At 31.1% G+C, this 21912-nt stretch overlaps 1 protein-coding gene across 2 annotated transcripts; it reads left to right on the top strand.

Annotated features, from left to right (window-relative positions):
* The first annotated feature begins 3409 nt into the window (after positions 1 to 3409).
* Positions 3410 to 13337, top strand: LOC109802512 (SMAD/FHA domain-containing protein). 2 transcript variants are annotated; one of them, XM_020363906.3, is made up of 13 exons: positions 3410 to 3766; positions 5832 to 6004; positions 6111 to 6214; positions 6696 to 6776; positions 7087 to 7190; positions 7278 to 7364; positions 8363 to 8565; positions 10106 to 10307; positions 10394 to 10444; positions 10537 to 10635; positions 10725 to 10784; positions 11106 to 11230; positions 12034 to 13337. In XM_020363906.3, the coding sequence occupies exons 1-13, from the start codon at positions 3572 to 3574 to the stop codon at positions 13178 to 13180; spliced, it is 2631 nt and encodes an 876-aa protein (XP_020219495.1). In that variant the 5' UTR covers positions 3410 to 3571; the 3' UTR covers positions 13181 to 13337. The 2 variants fall into 2 exon arrangements, with proteins under 2 accessions (XP_020219495.1, XP_020219496.1); XM_020363907.3 differs by having other exon boundaries at positions 3412 to 3766; positions 11109 to 11230.
* Positions 13338 to 21912: the final 8575 nt, after the last annotated feature.

The raw sequence follows: 21912 nt of genomic DNA, 5'->3' as shown, positions 1-21912 counted from the left end.
TTATACTAGCCTTGGAGATACAGTACTCATTACATTTTGCCTATTGATTGGAACCAACGTTAAGTGCACGAAGTATTGGCAATATTACTGTCATTTTAGATTAAGTTTTTAACCCTAAGCGTGTGGTTCGGCGATAGGGGTTGATTTATGCTTAAGTAAGGTTAGGGGTTCAAATCTTGCCTTGTGTATGCAATCGCGTTAAATCTTGGGACCAGTTATCTCATCCTTTGAGGTCCTTCCAACTAAGAGATTAGTCACTGCTATCGGCGGTATACTCTAGGGACAAACAAAAACAAAATTAAGTTTTGAGTTTTTGTATGTATTGTGAAAATATATTTCAGACACGTTGCTGCATCATTAAGAAAATTTTTATAACCTTTTTTGTACTTGTTTTTTTTTCGTAGTTATTTAGTTATGTAATAATGCATGAATCACGATTATAAAAAAAAATACATTATTATATAAATTGAAATTAAGGTCGTGTTTTCAGTACGTATAATATAAATCTTAATGTGTAGCATACAAAAAAAATCAACAAAATCATACGGTAATGTCAACTATTAAGATTGCTCATCTTAAAATACAAAATATTATCATAATTAGTCTTAACACGAAATGCCTATCGAATCGTAGAAATTCTATTCAAGCAATTAATAAATTTTCAACCACTAAATGTACTTTTGAATATGCATATATTTAATCGTCGGAAAAGGTTTTGACGATTTCCCATAGCTAATGAAGAAATGAGAAAGAACGATTTTGAAGATCCTTGAACTTGAAGGGTGATCCAGCCAATAACAAATTATTGGTAATAAAATCCTAATTGGATTTTAAATAACTTGATTCATTGTTGGCTTCTAAACTTTAGGCGTCGTTTTACGGTCAATCCCAAATCTTATAAAAACAATGTCACTCCAAATTCCACTTGGATTCACTGCGATCTTTGTTTTTGCATTTTCAATTTCACACGTCAACATGGATCTTCCACCGTCATCTCTATTTTCTTTCGTTTTCCTAATTTCTTGTTTGCCATTAGTAATTGGCTGCAAGTTATAATCAACAATTTGTTGGGTCAAAAAAAAAAATCTATGAGGCATGTGTGTTCAATTAATGCATGGACAATTTGGTTGATAAGATGATACTCAATTGAAGACAATAATCCACAAACTTAACATCATATGATATCCTTACATTTTTTTTCTTGATTTGAGATCTTCGTACGAGGAATTCACTCCAAATTTTGACCAAGATAGGTTGAATAGATTGCTTAAGATACATATTAGATAAATAAAACATTTTTCTTATAAACTTAATTTAACTTTATAAAATTGGACAATAATAATCTTATAAGAGATAGTTTAATAAGTCTAACAAAAAATAATATTTGTTAAGATAAATTTTGATATCATGTTAAAAAAGTAAATTAAATATTAATTTAATCTTACAAAATCAACTTGTAAGATTTGTAAGGTAAAAATTGACTTATTCACTTATATAAATTAGTATAGCTTTCTCGTTATCATATTTCTATAATTTTCAAAGCACTTGTAAATCACAAAAAGCTTATAAATAGAAACTAAAGAATATATACATATTCACCTCCATAACTCCTTAGCTTCATATCATACAATTTAATACAAACACTATATAGCATATGACAATGGCAGGTCCCTCCTCTCAATGGCAAGCCACCTTCTATGTCCACCAGCAAAACCTTTCTCACGATTCCTTCACTAAACAACGCCATACAATCTACGCATTTACACTTGCAACACTCTTGTGCTTCCTTCAAGTTCAAAGTATAGGGAACACAGCTTCCCCGTTCCAAGTTCACCCTATGATCACAAAAGCTTGTGTGTTTGGCATATTATGCTACTACTTGGCCTTCAGGGCATGGCTATGTTTGCCCTTATATGCTGCTCAGTTAAGCACTGTCATGGCAGTTTTTGGCTCATTTTCTTTGGCTTCTTTGGTGTCACTTCTTTTTTGTGACTCGTGGTGGCACATCAAGTACATGTTCTATGTTTTACTTGTAATGGTTGAGTTGCATCAATTGGTCACAGTATTATTGTATAAGTATGACAAATATTGTGTCAAAAGATTAACATTGTTGTGGAGATCATGGTGTACTAAGTCAGTGCAACGGGGTTTGCCATTGACATGCATGGATTTGGTAGATTACAATGCCTGATTGTGGATGAAAAGGAAACCATCTATACAAACTACTATTTCTTCATCACATGTTAAGGATGCTTAGATGGTGAAAATATCTTCTAATTTTATTTTCTGTTTCAAGTTTGTATGATAAACATGTAGCGGAAAATAAAAATAGAGAATAAAAACTTTCTCTAACGAGAAAGTTCAATCTATGTTGCCGTATGTAGTTGCATGTTTTTCATAGATAAAAAAAAAAAACATGTGCCTTGTAGATGTTTTAAATAATAAATTTATATACTGTTACCTATTTATATATAATAAATGTGTCAATAATATATAATTTTTTTATGAACTTCATAATGTAATAGTATTAATATATATATATATTTGGTTTTAGACTGTATTAGCTTACTTAGGGCATGTGACCAAAACAAAATAAATGTATTGGCTTAATGTTATCGAATTCAATTATCTTTTATTTGACCAAATATATGGACGCCCCCTTTTAAATTGAGAACATTGTTCTTAGAGAGATTGAAAAGTTATTTTTAATCTTCAATTTGAATTTATACTTTGAACTAATTTCTTTTACAAAAATCAATTCAATTCAAATTGAAATAATGAAATCATAAAATTAAAAAATAAAATTGAGGTAATTAAGCCTGATAATATTTAGACACTCTTACTTTAATATCTTAATTCAAATTTATTTAATATGATTTTGCTGGATCACATAACTCATTAGTTCAAATTCATTCAAATTTTGAACTCTAAGTTCTAGATCCTAAATTCTAAACTAGAAATAAGCTCTAAACCTTAAATCCTTCTTTTATTTTTATTAACTAATACTTAAGATCAAATTTGATTTCCTGTATCGTTTTATGTGAATTTATACTAAAAATGTAATAGAGAATTATCTCACTAAAAATTATTAAATAAATTAGTAGTTAATTTTGACATTACATGAGGTCAAACCTTACTACAATTTAAATTTTTACATTAAAAAATCTCATTTAATGTGAATTTGTATTTATTTATTTCAAATTAAAATACTTTTAATCAAAAACTATTTTTAGGATATTGTTAAAACAAAATACAAAGGTTATATATAAAAACTAAAATATATAATTTCTAAAACACATATAAATAATTCATGGTGCAAATAAGTAATTAAATATTTAAACCGGGAATTAATAATTGAGATGGAAAAAGAAAAGGAAAAAAAAAAGAAGAAAAAAAAAGGTTGCAAAGCTTCCAAGGGAAGCTTAAGGTTAGTTGTTTTCACGTGAGTGATGTGAAACTGAAAAACCCACTAATCGCTTCACTGCACTTCACAGTCCACAGTTTGCAGTTGCAGTGGCGGAAGAGCGAAGAGGAGGATTTCAATTTACGTTATTAGGGTTTCGAAGCGGCGATGGAGGAGCCGAAAGTGGAAACGCCGACGTCGAGAGGCAGCAACGGCGGCGACAATACTCCGTTGAGTTTGAGTCCTAGAGCGCGCATTGTCTCCGTCGCCTCCAACATCTCTTCGCAGCCTCTTCACAACTCCGATCCTCGCGTTTGGGGCGTTCTCACTGCCATCTCCAACAATGCCCGCAAAAGGCACCAGGTTTACCCACTTTTCCTTCCTTCCTTTCTTTTTTCTAGCATGTTTTTCCCCCATTCACAAAGTAATTAATTGATGTTAAGATATTGAGATTCATTCAAGAGATGGAACTCTTCGTATGTTTTTCCATGCACACACACAGTAATTGATTGATACAAGTGACAAAACATTAGTCGCTAATTCCAACAAAGTGTTGATTCCCACAAGTATAGGACTAGTCCCTCGAGAGATTGACCTTTTTCATTCACACAGTAATTAAGATTGATACTGGGGACAAAATATTAGGCGCAAATTCTCATGAGTACAGGGCTAATCCATGAGATATTGAGATTCATTAAGAGACTGACCTCTCCTGACATTTTTTTTTCCTATACACACAGTAATAGATTGATACCAGCGAAAACATATTAGTCACCAATTCCCATAAGTACAGGACTAATCTTTGAGATATTGTGAATCATTAAGAGATTCACCTCTTCTACCGTATGTTAGTCCATACACCCGGTAATTAATCGATACAAGTGACAAAACTTTAGTCGTTAATACCCACGAGTACAAGAATAATCCCTTGAGATATTGAGATTTTCATACCCACAAGTACAAGAATAACCCCTCGAGATATTGAGACTTTCATTTAAGAGATTGACTTCTCCAAACATAAGTTTTTCCATACACAGTTATTGATTGATACAAGTGACAAAATATTAGTCACCAATTTTGGAGATATTGAAATTCATTCAAGAGATTAGCCTCACCAGACATAAGTTTTTCCATACACGCAATTATTGATTGATACAATTGACAAAGTATTAGTGGCTAATTCCCACAAGTACAGGACTAATCCTTCGAGATATTAAGATTCATTTTAGAGATTGACCTCGCCAAACATGTTTTTCTATACACACAGTAATTCATTGATACAAGTGACAAAATATCAGTTGTTAATTCCCACAAGTACAGAAACCCTTGTTAACAAAATAATAACCACCTTGATTTCATGAACTCAAGAATCTTAGTTTAAATAGACAAGACAACACAACATTGCAAGCTTGTAAATAAATTTCATTCTTGTGTCTTTTTTGTTTTTATTGATTTTTTGTGTAAAAGAAGTGCTCATGCAAGAATTGCTTTGGAATTCCATTACCCCCCCTAAATGAAAAGACTGAATCGCATCCCTTCTATTAAAAATAATTTATGCTGTTAGAATATAGAATGGACCCATTATTTAAATTTTGGTTATTATGTTGAAGGTAAGGTTAATTTGTTGTTAACTTGGTTATTTGACAACAATAGTCACGAGGAATTGACCCTTTTGTTCATTATTTTTGAGTAAATGTAATCTTCATTGAGTCCTTTAAATTGTTGGTTGTGTCAACCACATTGTAAACTATATAAAGGGGTAAAAAGATGAAACAGAGGTTATCAGAAGGAAATTTTTGTTACTTTGTTTAAGCTAAGAGCTGTTTGTTACCTTTAAGGTATCACATATATTACTACCTCCGGTCCTGTCTATATGAAACAAATGATAGTGTATTTTGCACTATAACTTATTTCTTAGAAAAAAGACCGGAGGGAGTATTAATGTTAGTGGAATCTGGGTTGCTCGTGTATATGAGGGTGATTAAACAGTAAGGTTGCTACCTTTTGACCTAGAGTTCATGGGTACAAATCATGGAAACAATCTCTCTGCTTTTGCACTGAGTTGCTCCTGTATAATATTCAACTAAAGCAATACTACTGATCACTCAAAGCACATGTTAGAGAAAATACTGATAAGCTCAATCAATTAAATGTATTTGTGGTATTTCAATTTCAGTGAATGACCTACAAATGTCCCATATTTTGAATTTATAAACTTCTTCAAATTGTGTTGGGTGTTTGAGCTGTAAATATCTGTGACATTGTGCTGGAATTAATCTCTTCTCCTTATTTTACTCAAGGTTTTTATTCAAGGTTGTTCTCATTGTGACCAATGGTGTTGGGCTGTTGGTACATTGTCTTCGGTTATTATTATTTTTTTAACTATTCATTTCCTTTTTAAAACTTTTTATTAAATGGTTATAACCAGGGCATTAACATTTTATTAACTGCTGATGAGCACTGCATTGGGCGATTGGTAGAAGATGTGCGCTTCCAGATTGATTCAAATTCTGTTAGTGCAAATCACTGCCGAATATACAGGATGAAAGTTACTAATGAAAATATGGAGAATGCCACATCAATATTCTTGAAAGATACAAGGTTGTGGAATCTTTCTAAAACTCGGGGGTCCTCCCTTCCCTCCTGCTTAAGAGGAAGTAGATTCTTTTTTTCCATCATATTCTGATTTATGTAAAACTTTATTCAGCACAAATGGAACTTACCTTAACTGGGAGAAATTGAAAAAGAATGGTGCTGCTGTGAAAGTCTGCCATGGTGATATTATATCATTTGCTGCTCCTCCACAGCATGGTAATTTGAATTCCTTACAATAACTTAATATTTCAATTTTTATTCTATTCCTATTCCACCTTTTTTCATCGTAGTTGCAGAACTAGTTGATATTTTTCTTTTTTACCCATGAATGCTTCAGTTCTGATCACTATTTCCCTTTATCTGTTCTTTTAATTTTTTTAACTGTGAAAAGTGTGATGAAAATTTTAAACATGTTGCAAAATGGCATTGGAAAATTTATTATTATTCTATTTATTTATCTATCCTTCCTCTCTTATGATTTCATTGCTATTTGTAACTTGTAAGAATAAACAAAATAAAATATTGTCCTATATAAAAGATTTTTTTTGTTGCACTACAAGTACAACTTCTGTTACTTTTCCTAGTTGGACAATTACTGTAATTTTTTTAATAAAATTAAGTAATTACCACTTTCAAAGTTTTTGCCCTATGGTTTTTATCTATTTTCAAATTATTATAATTTTGTCTTATCATGCAGATTTGGCATTTGCTTTTGTATATCGAGAGGTGCTTGTGTCCACCCCCATTCCAGATAATGTAGTTGCTAAAAGGAAAGCAGGTAGTGTTATGATTAGCAGCACATATGTTTACCATTTTTTAATCATTATTGCATTCTACTCTTATCTATGCTTGTATGTGGAATCAAGCTAATTTTTTGTGGATTTGATGTTTCATGTGTATGTTGACGTTCATTATTTTGTATACCTGTGATTGTGAGTTTTGACTCTTTACAATTTACCTCATATTCTGCTGATGACTACGATATATAATAGAATATATTGATGCCTATATTTACTTTTATTTCACTTTCTAATTTCTAATGCCTTTTGCTTTCTTTCTGTCTTTATCCTCTTTTCTTGAATGTGTAGAGGATTTTGTTTCCGAAAACAAGAGATTGAAAGGTTTAGGAATCGGTGCTCCCGACGGTCCCATATCTTTAGATGATTTTCGAAGTCTTCAAAGATCAAACACGGTATGTTAACTTATTATAAGGGTTGCAGTATTAATGAGTACTATAAACTTTTTTCTTCTTTAATTTACCCATTATTCTTCTTGACAGGAATTGAGAAAGCAATTGGAGAATCAGGTGGTTACAATTGATAATTTGCGTAGTGACAACCGTGCAGCTGTTGAGCGCCATGAAAGTGTATGTAATTGTTACTGAACTTATGGGGACAACACCTAGATTAAGCTGATGTTCCCCCAAAATGTTTTAAACTTAATTCTTAATTTTAGAAATAATGTAATTAGTAATAATGTAAAAAAGGCAGATTATATGTTATGTAATAATGATAATTAAGAGTAACTGTATATTCTTGTATTTTTTTTAATATCCTTGTCCCTAATATAAATAAATGTGTCATTGTGCAAGTCAATCACATGGAATTCATTGCATGCCTTCATTTTCTCTTTCTTAACATGGTATCTGATTCTAACACTTCCACATTCTTAAGAGTTAAGAGTGATAATTCAGCAGCATTGCATATGGCCTCAAATCAAGTATCCATGAAAGGATCAAACATATTGAGATTGATTGCCATTTCATTAGAGACAAAAAAAAAAAAAAAAGATCTCATCAGGAGACATCACCACTACTTTGTCAATTCAAATTTGAAGATGTTTTCATCAAGTCACTGAGAGGTCCTTGAGTCAGTTATATATGCAGTAAGCTTGGTGCATATGATTTATAGTTTTATACGTTCCATCTTGAGGGAGAGTGTTAGAAATAATGTATTTATTATTAATGAAAATAGAGCAGATTATATGTTATGTAATTTTACTAATTAGAGTAATTGTGTATTTTTGTAATTATCCATGTATTTATGACCTCTCATAAATATACACTATGATGTGTAATTTATATGCATAATTCATCGGATGCCTCTCATTTCCTATCTTTCTCAACATTTAACATACTCTTTTATTTCCTTTTTGAAGACCCCCTCCCCCAGAAAAGCAACTATATTGATGATACTCTAGCTCTCACTGAATTTCTGAATTTTACTTGTCTCACAAGAAACAACTACTATTTCTATATTCAGTGGATTCTGAAAGAAAATTTTAATCTAAACTTTATCTTATTTATTCATATAGTTTGTAATTTACAATGTCTTACTTTTACCTAATTTATGATCCATTCTGTAGGAATTAAAATCTGTCAAAGAGGCAGTTGCAAAATGTTACCTTGATCAATTAAAAGAATTACAGCAAATGGTGGATCTCAAACAGAAGGAATTGGGGAACCTCATTAGAGCATCTGCCGAACAAAAACATGCCCTGGAAGACCTTAATGAAAGGCTTAGTGCTTCTACACAGTCATGTGCTGAAGCAAATGCTATAATAAGTAGGTATGAATTATTTAATTGTCATGGTTTAATTCTTCACTACTTACTATAAAAAAAAAAATCTTGACTACTTCAGTGCATGATATCATTTTTTTTTAATATTTTGATGATTGTTTTAAATATTGTAGACTTAAGTGATTCATATTGCTATAGTTTCAGCTGTGCCTTGGTTGATTGATATGTTGCCAAGAGAATTGGCAACATCAAAATGGTTTTTCTCAATTATTCCTCTCATAATAATCTATTACGATCACATTGAATCAGTGCTTAGATCCATGTTTTCTTTGTGGTGTCAAAGATCCTGGTGATGCAAAAATCCATTCTATGTGCTGTTTTAGATATTAACCTTGCTTAACTCTTGATTCAACTTCGATAGAAATCAAGAACTGACTAGAAACTGAGGGATATTATAAAAAAAAAAAGCTTTAGTGTCTGTTCAGGGGGGCTTTTCTGGAATCAACACAGCTCTGCTATCCTGTCCAAGATAGTCAAAATTGAGATTCTAGTTAGACTCAGGAAAGTGTCATAGAATCACAAATCTTGGAATTGAACACGAAATGTAAGATTCTATAAGATTTATAAAATCCAAATATATGTATAAATAAAAGGGAAAAGCCATTATAATACATGTAATAATTAATTAAGCTTAAATTCATAATCATAGATTTATAAGCATAATAAAGAATTTACCCAAAAGAAATAAGCATAATAAAGTCAATAACTAAACTCAATACAGAACTAAAATGACCAACAAAACATCTTAAAATATGCACTGCAGTAGCAAAATAACTTAAAACACCTGGTTTAGACCTCCAAGTTTCTAACTAAGACTCAAATAGATCACCTCTCTGAGGCTCTGACATGACAAAAATGAGCTTCATGCAACAGTATGCGCAGAGATGATCTCCAAATGTGGCTAACGACGAAGGAGGAGCAGTTTGTGGAATGGTTGAAGTTGATGAAGAAGGCTGGGCAAAAGGTTGAGGTCAAAGAAGTCAGAGACGATGTAGGGTTTAAGCATTTAGGTCTAGGATTTGTCGGACTTAAGATTTTAGAAGCCCAAAAAAAAAGACCCAAAAAGTTAAAAATGTGAAAAATAACTGGACACTGAAATCACAAAACACGTTGTGTCCACTGTTTTTACACTTTAGCACGGTGATTTTATCAGTTCCACTCTGGAATGATTCTGGTCATGGAAGAACTCACCCATCCATATCAGAAGCATGAGGCAACTTGCTATTCTGACTACCATGATCCTGTTTGCTATGGCCACCATCCAGCCTGCTATTTTGTTGGCTACATCCACCACACTAAACTGCTCCACTACAGCGGCCCTGTAGCAACCAGTGGAAGCTCTGTTATGCCACTATTTTGAACTATTTTAAATCATGATTTGCTCAGTTAGTTTGACTGGCTTGGTCTTATGATGGTCATAGGAGTGTGGATTTTTGCTTTCAACTAATTTCTTTCAGTTCGCTAATCTAAATTCTTAAAATGTTAATATTTATGTTGCACAGTATAGTAACTGTCTCTCCTGATGCAGTCAAAAGGTAAACATAACTGAACTGAAAGAACAATTAGATGAAGAGCGAACTCAAAGAAAAGAAGAGCGAGAAAAGGCTGCAGGTGATCTAAAAGCTTCTGTTCATAGAGCCCAGTCTGAGGCTCAAGAGGAATTAAAACGATTCTCAGATGCTGCCTTAAGAAGAGAAACAGAGTTACAAGAAGCAATAAATAAGCTACAGGTTTGAAAGTTTTGATGCTAAATTAGTAAGACACTGTTCCCTTTCTACTTTCAGGAGCTCACAAGCTGTCTAATTAAATGTTGTAGGAGTCAGAGAGAGAAATGTCTTTGCTGGTTGAAACCTTGAGGTCCAAACTGGTATTGATCCATTTTTGCTCCTGTTAGCTGAAGTAAATTTTTGCACTTCTGTTCAGATAGTAATTTTCCTCTTTATTCCTTTTCTGTTGCAGGAGGATACCAGGCAAAAATTGGTTGTCTCTGATAATAAGGTTCGCCAATTGGAAACCCAAGTACATGAAGAGAAGCTGGCCACTGAAAATGAAATGAAGGTAACAGATAATTTTATATAGAGTATCATGTTGCTTTGTCATATTTTGCTTGATATCTGGCTGAAAATAAATTTTAATTCATGGAGCAGAAAGTAGAACTTGAACAACAGGAAACAAGAAGATTAAGGAAAGAGCTTGAGAGTGAAAAGGTAGATATGAGAAGCTCGTGTCATTGAATACAGAAAATGTTTTGATACAAGGATTTTTTATGGCAACGATGTATGCTTTAAATCCAGGTGCCATGCTAATGTTATTTAGATGAGAGTACGGAACAAGTTATTGATATGGCAAATACTATGGCTTTAACTGACTAATGCTCTTGGTCCAAAGAATGAAGAAAAAGTTGTAGTTTCTTTGCTACTTGGTTTTCTGAATAGTTTTTTTTTCCCTTCTTTTTGTTCTATATCTTATCCTTTTTTTTTCCTGGGGTGAAGTTTCGTTATTTGAAGCCAATATATTTCTTGATTTAGCAGGCAGCTCGAGAAGAAGCATGGTCTAAAGTTTCTGTTCTTGAGCTTGAGATAAATGCTGCAATGCGAGATCTTGATTTTGAGAGGCGGAGGTTAAAAGCTGCCAGGGAAAGACTTATGCTTCGGTAAGGCTTGAATTGTTGTTTGATGGTAATCATTGGACACCTGCAATTTGAAAGTATGTAGAATTTCCAACATAGACTGCACAGACATACTGGCATAGAATATCTGTGGACACAGGACAACACTAGCAGCTGTACTTCTTCCAGCTACATGTTTATTGCATTCTTGGAATTTTTGTTTGTTATAAATTGTAGTAATTAATAATTATTCTTTATGTTGAAGATTAAATGAGATAGGAATTATAAGTTTTTCTAATAAAATCTTCAAAAGGAGCACGTATTCAATGGTTTTATAAACATTACTTTTGTGGATTTTAAACTAATTTTTAAACTGTTCTAAAAATAAAATGAGATATAAAAAGGATGTAGAAACATGTTCAGCAGGAGTAGGATTACTCAAAGGTTTAGGAAACCTTATGTAGATGATACTTTTAGAGTATTTGATGTTTATAAACTTTTTTCTGGTTTTACTTCTTTATTTATAATTGAGTGCAAGATCAGAAGTTGGTATCTCTATTGAGCATGTCTGTACAAGCATGTTCATGACTATACACTATGAGCAATGTTATTTCAATTGAAAATGGGGATCCTGGTGTCCATAACTAGGTATTGTCATTCATGTTGATTTGATTCCAGCTGTATGTTACGAGTCCCAGTTGGTTAGTGTACTACTTTATTGTAATTATTGTACTGTATGAAATGCTATCCAACAGTTTTGCTTTGTAATGCATCATGTACACCTGTCTCGTTCTTCATAATGATTGTAAATTCCTAGATTTTGCGGCTGAAGCTCTGATGTCATGCAGGGAAACGCAGCTTCGAGCATTTTATTCCACTACTGAAGAGATACAAATACTGTTTGCTAAGCAACAAGAACAATTGAAGTCTATGCAGAGAACACTAGAAGATGAAGAAAATTATGATAATACTTCTGTAGAAATGGATGGGGTCATTGGGGGAACCTCAGGCAGAGAAAAAGAAGTTGATGGATACCATAGCCAAAATGTTGCCAAGGCAGGGTCAACTACTTCTGCACAGAAGCTCAACAGAGATCATGTGGAAACATCGAGCAATGAAGCAAGTGTCACTGAGAAGCATGACTGTGATGTAAGAAGTGAAGAATGCCAAAATACACAAGAGGCAGAATTCACCAGTGCTGATCGTGACCATTGTGTTAGAGGTGGCTTTGGTTCTGATATTGATGGTGTTGGCACGGGAACTATGGTGGAGGGAGATGCTGCTGTAGGCACTGAACGAGTTCTTGAAACTGAAAGTCCTGTAAATCATGGTGAACAGAATATTGATTTGAACAAGTGTGTAGATGGGGACACAATGCAAATTGATGATGATGATGATAACAATGTACAAGAAACGGAGGAGCGCACTCAAATACCATCTCGTGAAAGTTTAGGACTCCCACAATCAAATAATCCATCAGACACTCAAAAGACCATTGAGGATACTGAAGCTGATGGCACAATCAGAACAGCAGACCTTTTAGCTTCTGAAGTCGCTGGTAGTTGGGCTTGCAGTACAGCCCCTTCTGTGAACGGAGAAAATGAATCTTCAAGAAGCAGAGATAATAATGAAGGTTCAGGGGCATTGCATGATTCAAATATTGTAGTGGCCGAGAGTCCAAACACCTCTGATGCTGCAGCTGTTGCCAGACAAAATGAACGGCGAGCACTAAGTGAGATGATTGGCATTGTCGCTCCTGATTTGAGGGAGCAATTTGGAAGTTCTGCATATGATTGTGACCAAGATAGAGAAGACCGTGGTGGCTCATCCAACTCAGATACTGAGAGTTGTAGCAACACTAGCATCGATAACACAGTCATTGCAAAGGGTGGATCAATATCTGATGAAGAAACTCAGATTAGTGACCATGATGAGGAGGACCAGAAGCAGGGTGATGCCATGGATGAAGATGATGAAGCCACTCAAGAAGACTGATCTTTTTGCCTAGTAAGAGATTGTACAAAGATATTCAGGTATGTAAGTTGTATAGAATATAGATACTGAAGGAATCTCTTGTACTTTTACACTTTAGTGCCCCCGGTTGTAACTATATTTAAGGCATTTTATTGTATTTAATTTATTATTCGTATGAGTTTTATTTTGCTTCATCAAATGCAAATATATGTGATAAGCTATGTAATAACAGGTGTCAGGTAGTCCATCTAGGTAAAGTACACACACCATTATGATTTTCATCTTTCCAAGCATGTTAAAGTATCAGTTTGTTGAATATGATTTCGAAGTTTTGCCGAAAAGTTTGTATTTTTATCTTTGGAATCTGAAACTGTTGTTCACCAAGCATGACATGAATGCTAAACTTGCCACTTTGCCTAACGATATTGTCTATGTAATTGTATTTTATGGATGCGTTTGAAGTAAATAGTAGCAAATGACAATAGGACATTAAACCTTATCATAAAAAAAAAATTTAAAAAAAATTGAACTTTTCCTTCTTTTTTGTTACGTTTGCTTTTGCGTACTGTCTAGTGTTAGAATGGAAATCTTGTTCGTTGTGATGTTTGGCATGTAGTAGGAAGGGAAAAGAATAGAAATTTTAGTTGTCCAAAGGGAAAGATAAATGGATGAAAAATCTCCTTATATTTGGAATTTGTTATGTGCATTTCCGCGTTGAAATGCTAGAATGAGAATCTTATTGAAATTTTGATATATGGAAGTTGGAAGGGGGAAATAATAAAAATTAAACAAGTGTGTGTCAAGTTAAAAAGGAAAGATAAATGGAAGAAAATCCCCTTATATTTAGGATTTGTTATGACGAGCATTCCAATGCATTTGCTAGCTCATGAATCACTTGTTCAAATATAAATCTTGACACCACGAGGCTTTCCGTGTTTTAATTCTTTCAATAATAAAATCTTTAAAAATGGTTTTAAAAGATAGGTAAAGGGAGTAGGTTAATTAATATTTCTTTTTCTTCTGAAATCAAATAAGAGCATTTCAATTTAAGTTGCATCTTAAATATTTTTAGAATCAATATTGAAACAACAATCCCTTATAAAAATAACGACGTTAACAAACCAATGTATGATTATTTTTGTCATATTTATTGTAAAATAGTTATTCTTCTAATTGTGTATGTTATTTATTTTCTGATGAAATATGTCTTACAAGTTAATGATAACACGCTTATAATTATTTGATTATAAATAATATTATGTGAGGATTTTCATCCTACACAGTTTTAAATGAACTGTGCGAGATATATATTCATGTTCATGGTCAACAGTTTTTTTAGAATTCCAGAAGATCACAATTCGTTATTTGACAACACTTTGAAACAAGAAACGATGTTAATGTCAAATCAAAAGAAAATCTATATGGACTTTGTTATTTGCACGTTAGAAATACGGATATAAATCTATGCTGGAATGTATGTTCTTTTATCATATAGCAAATTAATGCAAGAACGATGTAATATATATATATATATATATATATATATATATATATATATATATATATATATATATAAGGAATGTTTAAACAACATCGGTGTAATTTTTACTAAGTATTATACCGTTCAATAACTTTATATTAAATGTGAATTTTGTAAATCCAACTGTTAGATTGAAAATTCATATCACTTTATATGTATATATCAAATTTTGTTAAAATTAAACAACTTGAGGATAATCAAAGTGTTCATATTTTAGTATATTTTAAAATAAATATATTACGTCAATTTTGTTTTATAAAAATGAAGTATCAAATCATCTTGGATTAATATAAAATTTTGTATATATGATCTAAGAGGAAAGAACTTTCAATTTAACGGTTAGATTTGCAAAATTCACATTTAATATAAAGTTATTGAGCGGTGTAATACTTAGTAAAAGTTATACTGGTGTCGTTTGAACCCTCCTATATAATATATATATATATATATAAGAGTTAATTACCTATACATTGTCAGTGTAAAATTTTTTCACATTGGCAGTCAATCAGAGCCGTTAATAGTGCCTTTTCATCTGCTCATTTAATTAAATTAAAATAAGAAAGGCACTGTTAACGGCACTGCTTGACTGCCAGTGTAAAAAACTTTACACCGGCAGTGTATAGGTGATTAACTCTATATATAATACCTTTATGATTTTTTATCAATTTAAATTAATAAAATTGAATATTAAATGATTGTTAATTCTTTTAAAATTTTGTAAATTTAATTTATACATTAAAAAAAATTTATTTAGTAATTAGATTGCTAAAATTTAATATAAAATATAAGATATTGAGTAGAATAAATCTAACAAATTTATTCTTGAACTAAGTGAATCTTTCTCTCTCTATATATATATTTTAAAAATTAAAACTACTTGATATTCTATTTTGATTTTATTAATTTAAATTGATGGATAATTATAAAAGAGGAGGGTTCAAACGACACCGGTGTAACTTTTACTAAGTGTTACACCGCTTAATAACTTTATATTAAATGTGAATTTTGAAATTCCAACCGTTAGATTGAAAGTTCGTATCTCTTAGATCATATATATCAAATTTTATATTAATCTAAGATGATTTGATACTTCTTTCTCATAAAACAAAATTGACGTAATATATACATTTTAAAATATACCAAAATATGAACACTTTGATTACATTCAAGTTGTTGTTCAAATTTAACAAAATTTGACATATATGATCTAAGAGATATGAACTTTCAATCTAACGGTTAGATTTTCAAAATTCACATTTAATATAAAGTTATTAAGCGGTGTAACACTTAATAAAAGTTACACTGGTGTCGTTTGAACCCTCCTCATTATAAAATATTTGTATGTTAATTTAAATTAATAAAATAAAATATCAAATAATTTTTAACTTTTTAAAAATCTTGTAGACTTAATTTATGCATTAACTTTTAAAATAAAAGTGATAAGGGGATCGATCTTTAAGTATTAATTTCTGTTAATATTAAATAATGTTTAACTAGTAAAAATTACATTTTGCTTACACATAATAATTTTTTATTGTTAGTTTTGAGATATTAGATGGATCATCTTTATGGAAAAAAAAATAAAAATAAAAACAGAAGTGACAAGAAAATTCTACTGTGTTAAGGTGAAGATATTGGGGTTTTAACAAAGTTCAAACAACTATATATCTGCACAAGTGTTATGAAGCATGTAACAGTAGGAAATTCTCATTAAACTTTTCTTCTAACGAGTTTGAGAGTAGATAATGCACATTAGGATTCTCTATAATACTTCCAAATTTGTTAGTATAATAAGTTAAGAGAATGCAAAGGCTATGGCAGCTACTGTACTGCATGAGATTCCATCGAGGCTCTGGAGGCAAATGAATTGTTATAGCCATAATTGTACACGTTTAAAAATGTGATGATGATGATGATGGTAATAGAAAACGAGGGTGGCTAAGTGATGATGATGATGAGGATATGTACCAATTGCAGTGGATAATTGAGTGGCAGAGAGTATGATCATAGATTTCTAATTTGAATGTAAGGGAAATTGTGATGTTGAGGTGGACCACATATGTTGTTGATGTTGAGAGATGAATGACCAAACAGTGAATAAATTAATAGTGCATGTGAAACTACACCTCCTCTCATTCTATTACCTTATTGTTTTATCCCCATGCAATAATATTATTATTTCATCAAACGCAACTACCAATTTAATTTCATATATACTTACATGTCGGACACTTTTGGCTAATAGAAAATTCTGAGTACTGTTCTTTTTCCCCTGAACAAACAAGGGTAATAACATCATACAGGTATTTTTTTGTTTTTCATAATGTCAGTAAGTGCCAAGAGATGATCTTTGAATGAGATAGATCATTACATAATATTAATATATATATATATATATATATATATATATATATATATATATATATTCATCTAAATATTTAACATATTTGCATTTCTAAATTTGAACTTAAAATTATTGGTTAAGCCAAAATAATTCAGTGTCAATTAATCTTCATGTTTAATGATAGATCATATACAAATTTTAATAATTTAAATATAATAAATATATGAAAAAAAAATAGTTTAGTCTTTTTCATCTATATTAAAATATTATGTGTGGTTGAAATTATTATTATTTTTATATATAAAATATAGGTATTTGCTATCAATGATAAACTGATTGGAGTTGGATCGAAATTATGTCATAAAGTAAAGGGCTCTGATAAATTGATTGGAATAATAACCGATAATTTAAAATTAAAATTGAAAATATAATAAATTCAACCCGGGGTAAGAGAAACTGAGATATGACCCAAACATATGTTAATCAAAATAAACTTGAGTTTTAGGGTAATATATATTTAGTTTTTTATTTTAAATGACTTTTCTTTTTGAATTTTCAAACAGGATTATAGGATTTCTATTATTCTTAAGAGGAGTTCTATGATTATATTTAAGTGAGACTAAGAAATTCTTTTTTAGTGAAATTAATATGAAAAAATATATATATTTTGGTGAGCGAAATAAGTGAATAGTTAGGTGGGGATAGCAATCAATTAATTATTTAACGTTGCTTCCTTTTCTTTTCTGGTTTTACAAAATTACTTGAGTAAAAGATTTCTATCCTGTGAATTAAAGGGGGAAGAAAAAGGTTGTTCCCTTCCTTCAATATATATCATCAACACCAACTAATCTTAAATGCCACACGTGTCACATGCACTAAAAATTAAGAATCTTCTCTATATTTAATTAAATAAAGGATACTATATAAATAAGTTGTACTCCTAACAAGAAAACATAGGCTATAAGATGATCTTGAAAATGGGTAGGGATTTTGATATCATAGTTGACTACTTGCTCCACGTAGTGCAAGTATTTTGGTGGTAGTAATACAAGAAATGAGTGAAGGCTTGTGGTCCTTGTCCTCATCAAATGGCTCATCTTGTTCAAAAGGGTATGATGAGGGTCTCAAGAAGAACCCATCTTTGGTAAAGATCAAACATGTAAAAGTATTTTCATAATTTTACACTATCATGAAAATAGACATAAATCACCGTCAAAATATAAAGCCATGTATGCAAATTACTTTGCTTTTCCTTTGAAGATCAAAATAACCCCACAAACTTTGCCCTAGTGTGACACTTCGCTTTCCTAGCTACATCATCTCCACCTATGTATCTCATTGATGCGTTTCATCCTAAATCTAGGAGGGGAACATTTGTGTACAACGCATAATGCATAAAACAATCAATTCATTTTACCATCTTGGTTAACTACACTACCTATGATCATGTGTAGTGTAGCACTTCCAATTAATGTGAAATAAGAAATAAAAAATAAAAAATAAAGTAAAAAAAAATCCCATGTCACAAATTTCTTGTGAGCCATACCAAAGTTAAGGGGAAACATGTGAAATGGCTTAGCTGAAGTTGGACAAGATACTAGCTTCCACTATATAGCATGATGATATATGAACAAAAACAATCCAATGAATGTGAGAAGGGGGCATGGTGGTCATGATGATAGGGTAGAAGATGAAGCCAAAATGGGGTTTCATTTTCCAAATAAATGAGCATGGCTTTGGTACTCAATTACATGAAGAAAAGGGACAAAAGAAGGGACCTAACCACATTGACTACTTACCCCCTCCATATCCTCATTACCTCTTCCAATTCTCCACTCATTTTCCATTGGCTTCTTCTATCACGCATATGACTCTCACGTGTCACCCCATGTGACTCTTCTTTTCAAGTTGGACTTCGATTGGTGCCTCTAAAGTAACACATACCCAATTCTTTTCATTATATAAAAATAATAATCAATGTTCGGTCTCTAATTCCTCTTTCTTTTTTTTTAAACAAGCATTAAGCACATGAATCAACTAGTATAGAGTTATTTCAGTTTGATTAATAAATTCTGAATTTCAAATATATAATCATGTTAAATACTCATAAAGAAAAAAAAAATTCTACTCATAATAGTCATATTTAGCTCCAACGTGATTGTGTCCATTAAAAGATACCTATGATTTATATTAAAAAATAATAATTGATCTTTTGACCTGATTATCGATTTGGTCGCATATTGTTTCTCTAAAACCAAATAATTAATTGTGATTACGTCTCTAATAAGCTATCTAGAGGATAAAAAAATAAAACGTTGTGGGTTATGTTTTCGGAGAAAGAGAGAGAGAGAGAGTAAAAGATTAAGCATAATGACAATGTTTTGTAATTTTAATTGTTTGATAGAATCCTAACACGTAAAGACAAATCCATAATGTGAACGAGAAGAAAGAAGATTAGAAAGGTTGAGTCTACTATTGAAACAAAACCTTTCTTAACGTACTTAAGATCAGTCTTGCTGATTTTATATGAAACAAATAACAACTTTTGACCATATGTGTTTATATTTATATAGGATCTATTAATAGGTGTTTTAAAAGTGCTTATTAAAGACTTAAAAATATTTGTGCGTGTGTGTGATTCACTTGCACCAAAAATAGGTTTTCATTAAATATATATAACGATTAAGTTCACTTTAATATTATTTAATTTAATGAAGAGAGAAAATATTTTTAGGTAAGATTCGTTTAAACAAAAAGCAAAAACAATGTGTAGTGTTGACAAATCAATGGCAAAGAAATGATCCGTCAACTTCTACTGTGAAGGGTTCAGGCCAACTTGTAGGTTTTGAAAAATGCTGAAATATCTTTCGGTCGAAATTTATAGGAAGTGGTAAAAGAAATGATTATCAAAGGATGAGTATTAAAAAAATGAATCTGAATTTTCTTACTATTGTAGGAAAATCCAAAAATTGCAATAGTAAAAGATTGGGTGTGAAAGAAGTTAGTTCCAATCAAAGTTAGACAAAATTGTGCTTGATTATCTAGAGAGGCCAACTTGTTTACACACATCACTACAATACAAATAAAATGAATGTTTATTATCTTAATCGTTCTTGTTAATCACCCATCCCAATAAGACAATAATTTGTTTTTTTTATTTTTATTTTTACTTTTTACAAAGCTTTTGTGATGTTAATTACCAAACGTAGTACTTTCTTCACCCATACTAGTGGAGTAGGGTTGACCTAATTGCATAAGTATAAACATAATCTTTCACTTAATACTATAAACCTAAAATTGAAAGATACGAGGCTACATTGATATAATCAAGGATATTTGACAAAATAAATTAATCGTTTTATTTACAACTTTCAACATTAGCAATATTATAAAAAAATAAAAAATAAAAACTCTCTTCAAAGAATGTGTCTCTCTCTTAATACCAAGCTAAAAAAACAAAAATCAAATTGCATCATTTTTTTAACAAATGAATGGCTTGTTAGTTATAATTGAAAAGGTCTTAACAACATACGTGTACGTATAAAGTTTCTATGACATTAATTTTGAACTGACATTCTTAAGAGAATGCTAAGATGTTCAGTGATGTTACATTTAAAGGACTTTGTTGTTCATTTACTTAAGAACATATATGAAGTTACTTATCATTTGTCTTATCTTAGGCTAGGCAATTCCCTTTCTTGTAGAAACTTTGTACTACAGTGCTATGGAAACTACTCAGTCATGTTATGAATTATCCTGAATGGAAAAAGGAAATGTACGAAGAAATTCTGCTATGGAAACTAACAATTACCTGGACAATTATTCTTATTATTAAAGGTAAGCATACTATTTGATGTAAAAAGGCTCATGGTCAAGAGTCAAGACCTAAGACTTGCCTTTTTTTTTTTAATTGTCCAAGGTATCTTTCACTCGGAATCAGATACTAATTTCTCAATATATATATATATATATATATATATATATATATATATATATATATATATATTAATTAAGAGATTGATCTTTCTTAACATGCATATACCAATCTCTTGTATATGAATTTTCCAATGAGACACAAAAATTGAGGGAGAGAGTATGGTTTGCAACTTCACTTAAATCGGTCCCATTTATGGCTTAAAGACAGACAACTAGACATGTTTCAATAAATTTCTACTGCATTTTTTAGCAATAGCTTTTACCAGTCAAAATCATACTACTCTATTCACTATTGGCTCTAGAGCTTTGTTTGTAGCTTTGTCCATTCTATGTTTTTAATATTACCATAACAATCCTAGATTATGTGAAACACTGATCTCAACAACTATTCTATTTAGAAGTCATAGGCAATCTAAAATGAGAAATTGTATTCGTACTATATGTATTAGCATAATTATTTATGAAACAAAGAAAAGATAAAAGAGAAGTGTATAATAAAATGGTTAATCATTGATGTGAAGAGATAAAAAGAAAAATAATATTATAAAAAGTGGTCTAGAAAAATAATATTTTTTCTTGAAATGACAGTAACATATTCTAAACAAAGAATTTATCAGTCCCAAAAAATCTTATTTTTCAGTTTTTGAGGATACATGTTTCTTAGGATGCTACCTTGTAGCTCTAACCATGGACCCTAATATCAAATTAAGCCCCATGTTGGAGATCATTTACCTAATCTTAGTAGAAACATTGGTTTTTGACATATTATTATTATATAAGACCATACATCCATTATGCAGTTAATAAATTCATCAATTCTCAGCTACCTAGATATACACATTTGCATGTTGTTCGGTGTTCATAATATCCTAATCCTACTATATCAAATTAATTCACCTTTCTCTCTCAAACTCTTTAACAAATCACTAAAAT

The sequence above is a fragment of the Cajanus cajan genome, chromosome 4, assembly GCF_000230855.2.
Source record: "Cajanus cajan strain Asha chromosome 4, NIPB_CcT2T_4, whole genome shotgun sequence".
Classification (NCBI taxonomy): Eukaryota; Viridiplantae; Streptophyta; class Magnoliopsida; order Fabales; family Fabaceae; genus Cajanus; species Cajanus cajan.
This window is presented reverse-complemented; position numbering and strand designations above follow the sequence as displayed.

What these genes read in the sequence shown, in the direction of transcription:
- LOC109802512 (XM_020363906.3), top strand. Translation starts at nt 3,572, where the DNA reads ATGGAGGAGCCGAAAGTGGAAACGCCGACGTCGAGAGGCAGCAACGGC. An exon ending in GTCTTCAAAGATCAAACACG is followed by an intron (nt 7,191 to 7,277) that starts GTATGTTAACTT and finishes TCTTCTTGACAG; the next exon opens with GAATTGAGAAAGCAATTGGA. An exon ending in AAGCAATAAATAAGCTACAG is followed by an intron (nt 10,308 to 10,393) that starts GTTTGAAAGTTT and finishes TAAATGTTGTAG; the next exon opens with GAGTCAGAGAGAGAAATGTC.